General features: G+C 59.4%; 1 protein-coding gene across 1 annotated transcript in view; it reads right to left on the reverse strand.

Annotated features, from left to right (window-relative positions):
- Window positions 1-10959, reverse strand: part of LOC120762903 (receptor-type tyrosine-protein phosphatase V-like) — a 35264-nt gene extending 24305 nt beyond the window's left edge. Inside the window, exons 1-9 of the mRNA XM_040085781.2 lie at window positions 10762-10959; window positions 10040-10528; window positions 9022-9085; window positions 6439-6705; window positions 4806-5075; window positions 3992-4258; window positions 2032-2304; window positions 1112-1372; window positions 348-620 (exon numbers count right to left, since the gene is read on the reverse strand). Coding sequence (XP_039941715.2) covers window positions 348-620; window positions 1112-1372; window positions 2032-2304; window positions 3992-4258; window positions 4806-5075; window positions 6439-6705; window positions 9022-9085; window positions 10040-10528; window positions 10762-10959 — 2362 coding nt within the window. The remainder of the gene's footprint in view (window positions 1-347; window positions 621-1111; window positions 1373-2031; window positions 2305-3991; window positions 4259-4805; window positions 5076-6438; window positions 6706-9021; window positions 9086-10039; window positions 10529-10761) is intronic.
- Window positions 10960-11668: the final 709 nt, after the last annotated feature.

Raw genomic sequence — 11668 nt, forward strand, 5'->3', positions numbered from 1 at the left:
GCACACACTTGTGCTGGGCACCCTCCACTGTCTGCACCTGCTGGGGTTAGGTCAGGAGTCAGCACAGCAAACCCAGAGCAGCCAGAACAGACATGGGAGCGGGTCCCCACCTTCCCCTGGCTGACATTTGGAAATGTTTCCTGTTCAGTGATGGGTTGCACCTGCACTGCAGACCCTTTTACTTCCAACATGGCTGGATGTGGCTCCAGCTGACCGCCCATTCTGTCTATGTGCCCCTGTCTCTGATCCCCCACTGAATCAGAGACTCAGCGCTGTGAGGATTCTGCTCCCATGGGCAGGTGGTGGCTGTGACCTGCAGTAGGGTGAGGTGGGACTGTCACACTCACATGTCCAGTCGGTGGCTGATCGCACGGGGGATCTGTAAGGCCCAGCCACAGCAGCCATCTCCAGTGTGTACTGTCGCCCAGGAACCAGGTTCTCCAAGGTGACATTCGTCCAGTCGCTCCCCACAGTCACATTCCTGACCTGCTCCTGGGACTTGGTTTCCCAGAGGGCCCCTGTGTAGCCAGTGCTGCCAGAGGAAACTGCTCTCCAGGAGGCTTGCAGAGAGGTGCTGTGGCCCCCATTGCTGAGGGTCAGCTGCTCTAGGGGCAAAGGGTCTAGAAAAGGAAAGGTCTAGAATCACCTGGCAGAAGTGCAACTCCAAATGTGCTGGGGCAGGAGCCCCTTCCCTGGGAAAACCTGCATCCAGGTGCTCTGACCACTGTCACCCCTGCTGACACCCACACACCCATCTTGCAGGGACTGGGCCAGCACAGTTCAAACTGGCACAGAGAAAAAAATATTCTGGTGCTGGAGGAGGCAGTGGATGGTGGAGGGGTGGCTCAAGGCAGTGGCAGCCTGAGCAGTGCCACAGGAGGGTGGCTGAGGACAAGGGGGTGAAGGGCAGTGGGCTCAAGCTGCCCCTTGTGCCTGGTGATTGGGAAACAGAGCAGGGTCAGACACATCCAGCAGCACCTCTGCCTCCTCCTGAGCCTTTTGCCCAGTTACTGGATGAAGCTGTAGGTGTGTGCTGTCAGTGCCCTGAGGTATGTATGACATCAGGGGGAAGGGCAGGATCCAGTGGGAAACCCAGAGCTGTGGAACTCACATGTCCAGTTGGAGATGCACCGGGGTGAGGATGTGTAGGGACCAGCCACAGTGCTGACCTCAAAAGTGTAGAGGGTGCCAGGGTGGAGGCCCTCATAGGTGAAGCTCGTGACACCCCTGAACAAGGAGCTGTTCTTCACGGGGTGCTCTGCAAGGCTGAGGACCAGCAGGTAGCCCTCCCCTGTGGCCTCCTCCCAGCTGGCCAGCAGCCTGTGGGGGCTCCCCTGGCTGGACAGGCTCACAGCAGATGGTGCTCGTGGTTCTGCAAGGGGCAACACGACACGGGGCAGTGCATCAGGCAGGAAGATTGCTTTCACGAGATATTTGCTGCTTTTCAAATTGCTCTAGGTGATCCTAGAGCAGGGAGGTTGGATTTGACAGTCTCCAGAGGTCCCCTCCAACCCTAACAGTTCTGTGATTCTGTGACACTGCAATTGTCTCCATCCCACACAGGGGCAGAAGGGGCTGCAGGGAGAGCTCTCAGCGCCCTCAGCACCACGGGTTGCAGAGGTACCTCCCCACACTCTGTACAGCTCCAGCCATCCCTGGGACAGCACCAACTGTGGCTCCACAGTCAGGAGAGGCTGAGCATGGGGAGATGCCCCCACTGGAGGGGCTGGTGGTGCCTCCCTGCCCACCCATCCAGCTGTGGTGAGGGGAAAGGAGGAAGCTGCCTGCAGCCTGCCAAAGAGTCCAGAAGGCACAAAGCAGGGTCTGGTCTTGATCTGTGCTTGACACTTGTTGGCACAAGCCTGCCCAGGACCTCTGAGCCCACCCTCACCAGGAACTGTGAGGAGGCAGATTTTGCTGCTCTGATCCCTGACCTACTCTTGAGAGCAGGTGTCCCGGTGCCTGCCTCATCCCAGCCCCCTCCAGGCAGCAGGAGCAGCCTCAAGGGCCCCACGTGGGCTTTCTGCTCACCTGTCCAGGCTGCTGTGCTGTGTGCTGATGCCCTGTGCGGCCCTGCCACCACCACCACCTGCACAGAGTACTGCTGGCCAGGGCTCAGCCCGTGGAAGGTGACGTGATCGTTGTCCCCACCAACGGAGATGTTCCTCGTCGGAACGCTGTCCTCTCCCTCTCGCAGTGTCACCAGGTAGAAGTCCCTCCATCCCCCTGGGATACTCCAGCGAGCCTGTAAGGAGTTCTGCTCCTCTGCACTGCTCAGGGTCACATTGCCAGGGCTCAAAGGGTCTGGAAGGCAATAGGATTGCGTGAGTCAGGGTTATGGGGTAGCCTGTGCCCCTTACTCTCCTCAGCCTCGTTCCTGGCAGGTTTACGTCCATCCTTTTGGAGCGAGCCATCTGCACTCCCCAGCACAAGCATTCCTGGACTAACAGAGTCCAGACAAGCTGGCAGCCTTGCTGAGAAATTCCTAAAAGTCTCCTTCCACTCCATTCACAACCCACCACGAGCTTGCTGATATTCCCAGGAACTGGCCTGGACCAAACTCCTGGCCAGACGCCCCTGGCTCATGCATCTGGCATGAGGGAATTTTGTTCGGTGGAGCAGGTCAGAGCTGCAGACAGCAATAGCGGGGATCAGCCTCACTCCAGAGCAGAAACAAACCAGCTGGAGCTCTGGAGGCCTTCCAAAATCCCATCTGCAGAGTCAGCAGGGAGCAGGCTCCAGCTTCCTGAGCTGGCAGGTGGAGCAGGAACGAGCTGGAGACCTGACACCTGGTGGCACCCAGGTCCTCCCAGCATACACACGACCAGTGTTTGGCCAGTGCCAGAACAAGTCACTGGCCACAGCAGCTCTGAGTCTGCAGCTTGGCACCTCCATCGTTTGAGGGCCAGCGCTACCTTGGTGTTCAGTGGGAATCTGCTCTGCCCTCTCCATTTCCCTCCAGGTTTTCTTGGAAACATCTGGGAGAGCAAGTTCAGGACTGGAACTTTTTACTGGGCTATGGACGTGGTGTCACCAGCGAAGTCCCCTCTTTCAGGGTCTCATCAGCCTGAGGCCAGAGCAGAGGGAATGGTGCAATAGTGGGTTCTGGGAGGGCTGCCCTCACCGTTTTGATCTGCCAGAGGCTCCTGGAATCCTTGGCTGTATTTGCACAGCACCCATCATGTTGGGAACATCCACCAGGATGAGGTTTTCAGGAGCTACCAAAACACATCCTTGACAACAATCAAAGAGCACCAAAAATCCATTCCACAGAATCATAGAATTGTGGAATGGCTTGGATTGGAAAGGACCTTGAAGCTCATTCATTCCACCCCCTGCCATAGGCAGAGGCACCTTTCACTGTCCCAGCCCTCCAGCCCTGTCCAGCCTGGCCTTGGACACTCCCATGGATGGGGCTGCTTCCCTGGGCATCCTGTGCCAGGGCCTCAGCACCCTCACAGGGAAGAATTTTTTCCTAAGATCTAATCTAACCCTCTCCTGTTTTAGTTTAAAACCATTTACCCCTTGTCCTTCTTGTCCTATCACTCTAAAATGATGCCCATGTAAAAAGTTTTTCCCATTCTTCTGTAAGCCCCTCCCAGAGGCCTCCAGTTCAAACCAGCTCAACTGCTGCTCCCTTTACCCCATTTTTTCTCCTGCTCTTGTACAGCCCTGAGGCACAGGAGAGCCAAGCCCCAGCAGCACTGAATACCAGTGGGATCTGCTGCCCTTCCATCCTCCTCCTAGGGGAGAGACCACAGGCTGCTCCCAATGTATCCCAGGGAGAATCAGGCCAGCACAGGCGATTCCATCTGCTGAAGGGGTTCACTGGCCCCACTACAGCAGTGCCCCAGAACTGGGTCCTGGAGCAGCTTCTGGCCAGGTCCAAGCAAAATCACCCTGTGCACCCAAGGCTTTGGCAGGAAACCTTTGGATTCAGAGGCTGGACCAGAGGCAGGGAGAAAGCTGGGGCCACCAAGTTCATACTCACATGTCCAGGCAGTGGCATTGGGTCCCACTGCAGTGTGGGACCCAGCCGTGGCGCTGAGCCCCAGCCAGTACTGAGTGCCGGGGTGGAGATGCTGGAAGGTGTAGCTGGTGAGGCCCCTCCTGGCTGACAGGCTCGTGCTGACCTTCTGGGTGAGGAGGTTGTGGAGCTCAAGGTGGAGCCAGGCAGCTCCTGTGGCATCTGCCCAGGAGGCGACGAGGCTGGTGCTGGAAACCGGGCTGAGCCTCAGCTGGGTGGGGATGGAGGGGGCTGAGGGGAAGAGCAGGACACAGCAAGGTTCAGTGCCAGGGCTGGTGGTCCCTGGACCCTCCCCTCTCCCCACCCACCCCTGTGCCCACAGCTGCTCTCTATGGCACGGGGGCTGAAGGCCTGGGAGGGGTCTACTGAGGGATGTCCGTCCCATGTCCCTCCCCTCACAGGTTGGAGGGCCCTTGAGGTCCCTCCACCTTGTCATGTTCTTCCAGGCTGCAGGGCAGAGGGGTGGCAGACTGGGTACTGCAGCACTCCTGCAGCTCTCAGCAGCCAAGAGATCCAGGACCCCCAGACTGCCCCTCTCCCTTGGGAACAGACAAATCCAAGCCGTGGGTGCTGCAAGGCAGGCCCAAGGTGCAAAGTCTTCCCCTTGGCCCAGGCACTCGGCTCACAGTGGGGAGCTGAAACACTCCAGCTGTTCCCCACCATACACAAGCTCGGAGGCTTCCTCCCTTCGCCAGCCCGGCACACGTGCTGCACCCTTCCCACCAAACCCTTTCTACCACCCTTTCCTCCTTGGGCAGGCACACCCAGCACTCCCTACCTGTCCACTGGTGGATACTGGTGCTGGCCTGGCCGGACCCAGCCAGCGTGCTGACCTTCAGGGCGTACTCGCTGCCAGCCAGGAGCCCGTCGAAGAGGAAGGTGGAGGCGCCGGGCAGGAGGGACACGTTCCTCACCAGGCTCTGGGAGTCGCTGTGCCACAGGGCCAGGCGGTACCCGTCCCTCCCGCCGTGCCCGGGCGCCCAGGCCGCCCGCAGCGAGGAGCAGCTCCCGCCGCTGCTCAGGCTCAGGTTGCGCACAGGTGATGGACCTGCATCGGACACGGCACTGCTGGATACCTGCCTGGCAGTGCCTCAGCTGGCAACCTGCTCACTTGTCTTTGCCTGGTGAGTGCTGCCAGCTGGCTTTAGCCAGTCACAGAATCCTGGAATGGTTTGGGTTGGAAGGGACCTTAAAGTGCATCCGGTCCCACCCCTGCCATGGCAGGGACACCTTCCACTACCCCAGGTTGCTCCAAGCCCTGTCCAGCCTGGCCTTGGACACTTCCAGGGATAAGGCAGACAAAGTTTCTCTGGGCAACCTGTACCAGGGCTTCGCCACCCTCACAAGGAAGAATTTCTTCCTAAGATCTTATCTAAACTTCTCCTCTGCCAGTTTAAAGCCCTTCCCTCTTGTCCTGCCACCATCTGCCCATGTAAAAAGCCCCTATTTCTCTATTTTCCAATCCCCTTTAGGTACTAGAAGGCATTTTAAGGTCACCCTGGAGCCTTCTCTTCTCCAGGCACGAACAACCTCAGGTCTCTCAGCCCGTCTCCAGAGCAGAGGGGCTCCAGCAAGGATCCCCCAAGCACAGCCTCATCACCTCCCTGACCATTCACCATCCTCCCATGGGCTGCACCATCCCCTTGGATCAGTCTCAGTAGTTACTCTGAACTGGAGTTCAGAGCGCCAGGCTCTGAGCAGGAAGGTTTGGTCAGGGCCAACACATAAAGGTGAAGCCATCATCACCTGGAAGCTCACCTGCTGACAGGTCCTCTGTTCCTGCTGGCCCTGTGGGTCCTGCCACCTGCCTTTCTGTGACATCCAGCTTCTGCTTCTGCCACTGCTGCCTGACACCAGCACTTCCACTGTCCAATCTCTTCCCTCCAGCTCTACTCTCCTTTGCTAGCTTTCCCACCTTCACCTGCACTGATTTACTCAAGGATCTTCTGGAGAGGTGCAGGCAAGGGCTGCCATCTCCACCTGAGCTGCAGAGCCACCAGCCCTGTCCCCTCCTTCAGCCCCTGGCACAGAGCAAGGCCTGGGGTGAACAGTGATTGACAGAGATGTGCCAAAATTGTGGAGCAGATGCTCCATCCTTGTAGCTTTTTCTGGACCTCCAGGCATGACATTTTCCACCCTTCAGCTCTCTGCAAGCCACATCATGGGCTGGTCCATCATTACCTCCAGTATTCTAGGAGGAGAAGATAAAGCATGAACCCAGCCCATACAAGGTGCAGGGGCAGGACCCTTCCTCCACAAGGATGAAGGAATGACCCCTAAGACTCAGGGGACTCAGGAAGAACCTTAGTTCTCGTGAAAGTAAGGAAAAGCCCAACCTCTCAAGAGCTAGTAGGACTCCAAACAGCACAACAATCACTGGGAGGAGCACTGCTGTCCTGGGGAGCCCTTACTTGTCTGTGCTGTGATGGTCTGGCTGGTGGTGTCCATGCAGGCCAGCGTGGCTGTCACCTCGATCTCATAGCGTGTGCCAGGAGTCAGCCCACGGAACCAGAAGCTGGTGGTGTTGGGTCCAGCAGACACATTCTGCAGCAGCGTGCCTGAGCCCAGGGAGGAGAGGGCGAGCAAATATCCCTTGGCACCTCCCTCTGGCTCATCCCAGGACAGGAGGAGGGAGTCGGACCGGTCATGGTCACTCACACTGACATTCAGGATGGTGCCTGCAGAGGCAAATCCAAAACTCTCAGCAGGGATTGGTGGTGCTGGGTGCCAGGGTGCAGGGCCAGCCACCAGCCACCCACCCTTGCTGGGGTACACCAGGAACTGGCCACCACCCTGACCCCCAGGGCTCTGAACAGCCTCTGGGAAACACAAGAACGTTCAGAAAGCTTCATGGACTCAGGTCAAAGGAAGCTGTCAAAGAGGTGCTCCCAAGCACGGAGCATCTGCTCCACTGAGAAAGACCAGAAGGCTTCAGGTCATCTGCTTTGTCCAGTCCTGATTTAAGGCAGAAAAGTTCCCTGGCTGGGTATAATCCATTGCACATCACCTTGGTTGGCTTAAGCCCCCCCAAAAGACGTAGAAGGTTCTGGGTTCACCATGGAGAAGCAAGACAGTGGTCAGCTGGGGGCAGGATGGACATGGCAAGAGGGCATTTTCTCCCTGCCATAGTCTCTGCCTCTGTGTGGGCTCTGACAGAGGAGGGGACAGAGGCTGCTTTGGGGGAATCCAGACTATGAGTCGCCCTCAGTTCAGAGGTGACACGGGACGAGTGGGACACTGCATACATGGGGGAAATGTGGGACCAGACTGGGCCCAGCCCCTGCCGGGGCGTGTCCCTGCCTTGGTTGTGCTGCAGCAGCGAGGTCAGCGCGCTGGGGCTGTGGGGCCGGTGCTGTGACATCCCAACGCAGAGTGTCTGGGGACAGGGAAGTGGCATACAGGGCTTGGCCTAATTGGTGGGTCAGTGGCTGAAACTGCAATTGAATTCCTGCCCTTAGAGCTGCTCAGGAGTCACCTACACAATAGGAGCCAGGCAGAGCCAGTCTGTCAGGCCCAAGTTGGTGGTGTGACCAGGGCAGGGTCCATCTCTGCCTCACAATGTCTCCAGCAGATCGTTACACACGCCCATCCTCAGCCTTGCTGTCAGTCATGGAACCATTTAGGTTGGAAAAGCCCTTTAAGATCATTGAGTCCAGCTGTTCCCCCAGCACCACCAAGTCCAGCACTAACCCAAGTCCCCAGGTGCCACATCCATGAGCTTTCTGTTGCTCTCAGAATTTGGAAAATGCCAGAACAGCTCTAGTGCTAATAAGACATTTGTGTAATAATTAGCACTTAAAATTGATGGCGTGCAATGTGTTATGACAGGCTTACATAGGGTCTGGCACAGTGAGACAGCATGAACCAAGCACAATGACTGCCCCAGACTGCACCCTTTGCACAGCCAGGGAGGAGCAGTGTGGGGTGAGCCCAGGGCAGGGACACCGTTGGCACCGCTCAGGAGCTCTGTTTGTCTTTCCCAAAGCTGAACACTTTCAGAACTATATGCAACTTCTGTTCCATGCAATGCTGTGGTTTGGAGCCTGCTGGCGAGGGCAAAAGGACCAGAGGACATCATATGGACGTGAAGAGGAGCACGTAGAGCCCCTGGGAAAGGCCTTCTCAGTGCCACCCCTGAGAAGTTCAAGTGCATATTTAGGATCAGACTGCTCAGGAAGTGTTAGCTGAATGCAGCTGGGTGCCCATGGGTGAGGTGTCTATACCTGGGCCAGCTGCCCTGGGCTATCCCCACTGTCAGCAGCCACCCAGAGCAGCAGGCACAGCTGACCTGAAGGCAACCCACAGGTCATTGTCCTGCCTGGTGGCCAGGCAGGGACAGTTTGTTTCTGCAAGCTCTTCCTTATCTCCTGAAGGATGAGCTCTCAGCCCATGTTTCTCTGCTCCTCTTGAGCTTCCAGCAGCTTTATCACCTGCCTCCCTCTGTCACCTTCCTCACATCTGCAGCACAAATGCACCTAAAACGGGCCAGAGGTCTGTGACCCCAGCACTGCTCATGCTCCCACATCAGACAGCACATCCAGGTACACCTCATGCCCTGGCAGGTGCCTGTGGATCATCCAGGGGATTTCTCAGTGGCACAGGTTGATGCCATGTGGGCACTGTGCCAGCTCCAGGCCTACAGCAGCCGTGGGGTTGCCTTACAGATTTTGGTCCCATCTAGGCAACTCCAAGGCTCTGAGCAGGGCACCTAAGGCTGCACTGAGCCCACCTGGTGCTCTGTGGAAGCAGAGAGCTCTGGAGCCTTGTCTGTCTCTCACAGAGTCCCCTTACAGTTGGATGTTGGAGGAGGATGAGACTGACTCTCACCCTGCCCTGGGCATGATCTGTAGCCTTTTGCTAGCCTAAAGCAGAGTATTTACAAAGCTGCTCATAACTCCAAGAGTCCTGGTCCAGCACATCTGCTCATCTCACCCCTCCAGGCACCGAGACCAGCCCACCCTCCTCAGCCTGGGAACCTCATTCCTGTGACTCACCTCTTTCACCAGGTGCATCCTGGCCCGCCCGAGCTGCCTGTGCTGTGTGGTTGCATCCCTCACCCTGGGGGATTGAAGGTGTCAAGTGAGAGAGGGGCAGGATGAGGGGGGCTGAGCTGAGACCCACACCTGTGGGGTTGGGCTGACAGGCACAGCTCCCACGCTGACATGGCACCTGTGGGCTGTGACCCCTTCTCCTAGGAGAGCCTGGCTCACTTCTCAGACCTCCCTTGGCCAAGGCAGAGACAAACTTGGCAGATGCAGCTTGTGGGCTGCCCTGGCCTTTTGCAAGGGTCCTGGGGCTGCACATCAACATGCTCACAGGGGAAGAGGCCACCAAACCAGGCAGGGCACAGAAGATCTGGAGACAGAGGGAGGGACTGAGGTCTGGACAGAGCCGGGCAATCTCATTCCCTCTACAGGCACACCTCCTTCCCACCATGACGGGGAGAGGATGGAGAGACCACAAACCTCAGTCCAGCTGCCACCCCCACGGGAGGAACAGAGTCCCCCGGAGCCCCTGGCACCCTCCCCGGCCGCGGGGACACCCGTTCTCTCACAGCCTGCTCCCAGCAGGGTGTGCCCGGCTTCGGACTGGCGTCAGTTCCCCCCACGTTAAAGGAAATGTCTGCTGCCCACTCCCTGTCCTTCAACAAGCCACAGCAGAACCATCATCTTCCTGGCGTTCTTTTCCCTCGGCTCTGCGGGCGGACCCGCTGCGGCCCCCACCGATCGCGGCGCTTTTGGCAGAGGAGAGCGAAGCGCCTGGGAACAGCGGCCGGGCCACTGCCGGGCGAGGAGACGCGCAGACACGGCAACAGGGACACGCTGCGAGCCCAGGGTGCCAGGGGCGAGGGGCAGAGGGGGAAGCTCCGCTCGGGACGGCGAACGCCGCTGATGTGGCGCAGCTGCACGGCCAGACAGAGGCACCCGCAGCCGAGTCCTTCGCCGGCGGGGCAGCGAGCGGGGAGCCAAGAGCCGCGGAGCCAAAGCGGGGGCTGGGGAGTCGAGCGCTTACCTCTGCCAGGGTCCCTGGGAGCCGCGGCACACACAGCACCAGCAGCGGCAGCAGCAGCGACCTCATGGGGACCTGGCGGCGGCAGATCAGAGGGATGACAATTGGGGTGGAGGGGGAACAGTTTCTTAGCAGCGGCTGTCCTCGGCCAGCCCCTCGCGCCACGGCAGCTAGGAGCCGTGTCCCCACATGCTTTCCGAGCGCGGGTGACAAGATAACATCAACGGGGACCGGCCAGCGCCTGGCACCTCGGCAGTGCCCGCTGTCCCTGGGCGGGGGCAGAGCCCGCCGCCGGCCCGGGAGAAGCCCAGCGGGGGCGGCCGCCTCTCGCTGGGAGCATTTGCTGTTGTCCCCCGGGTCCGTGTCCTCTGCGGTGACTCCGCAGCTGGCCCGGAGAGAGCGGCTGCGGGCTGCGGGCAGAGCTGCCGGCTGCTGGCCGGGATCTCGGGGGAACCTCGCTGCAGCGGGGGCTCTGCCGGGCTGGAGCCCGCTCTGGCATCAGCAGGAGCTCCGGGAGCTGGAGCAGGAGGGGCGGGAGGAGCGGGAGGGGAGGAGACAGGACTGGGCTGATGGCGGCTGCAGGCTGGGAGGGCGCGCCCGAGTCAGCCCCAGCCCGGGGAGGGAGGGAGGGAGGGAGGGAGGGAGCAGCGCTGGGATGCTGGAGGGAGCCAGGACGCGAGTGTCGCTGCGAGCGCCGTGCACCCTCGGCTCTCTCTGTGCCACACCTTCAGGCACCCTTCAGCCCGGTGTGCTTTAATTCCCGCGCAGGTGCGGCTGCGGAGCCGGGGTTTGGGTACGCCGAGGGCAGGGACTGGGGTGTTCCTGGGCCCGTGGCACGGCGGCCCGCAGGCTGCGGCGGGGCAAGGGCACACTCTGAGAGGCTCCTGAGAGTGCACACTCTGAGAGGCTCCCGGGCGTGGCATCTCGCGGGCACAGAGGTGCCCAAACCACGCTTTGCCCATCTGAGGGGGCGGCTGAAGCGAGCTGTGCCCGCGTGGGAAGGCGCTGTGCTTTGGGGGTTGCCCCGGGGATCAGGCTGTGCCCCCGGGCTGGGTGCAGGGCCGTGCTCTGCGGTGTCTGTGCAATGCGAGGCAGAGTGCCAGCTCTCATTCAGAGCAGAGATGCCATTGGCTTCACATCAGCGCTGGAGATCTGGGACGGGGCTGGAAGGGGTTCAGTGATGCATCATCCGGAAGCCAGCGCAGCCTTTGTGGCCGTGGGAGTCTATCCCAGTGGCCAGCACGGCCACCTATGGGGGATATTCAAGCTCGGCTCATTACTGTCAGAGTAGGATACATCCCCCACCTGTCTAGAAGAACACCAGAATCCCTTAACAAAAGACTCAAAAGTTTGTCAGGTGGGACCTGTAACAGACAGAACAACCCCAGTATCTGCACAAAGACACGGGAAAGCTCCAGCTCTTGCATGCAGTTAAAAAGAGAGGGGGACACAGGGGACCTGGCCTAGGACCCATCTCCAACCCCAGGTCCACACCCAACCTTTCTGACAACCCCCAGGCTGATGGAGCCAGCTGGGAAAGGGGACGGTGAACATGAATCCCCTTTCCTTTGCATGGGTGACCGTGAATTTCCCAGGTCCTGGCCAAATGGGACTGGTGCCAGGAGTCCGGGT

Source organism: Hirundo rustica, chromosome 24 (genome assembly GCF_015227805.2).
Source record: "Hirundo rustica isolate bHirRus1 chromosome 24, bHirRus1.pri.v3, whole genome shotgun sequence".
Classification (NCBI taxonomy): domain Eukaryota; kingdom Metazoa; phylum Chordata; class Aves; order Passeriformes; family Hirundinidae; genus Hirundo; species Hirundo rustica.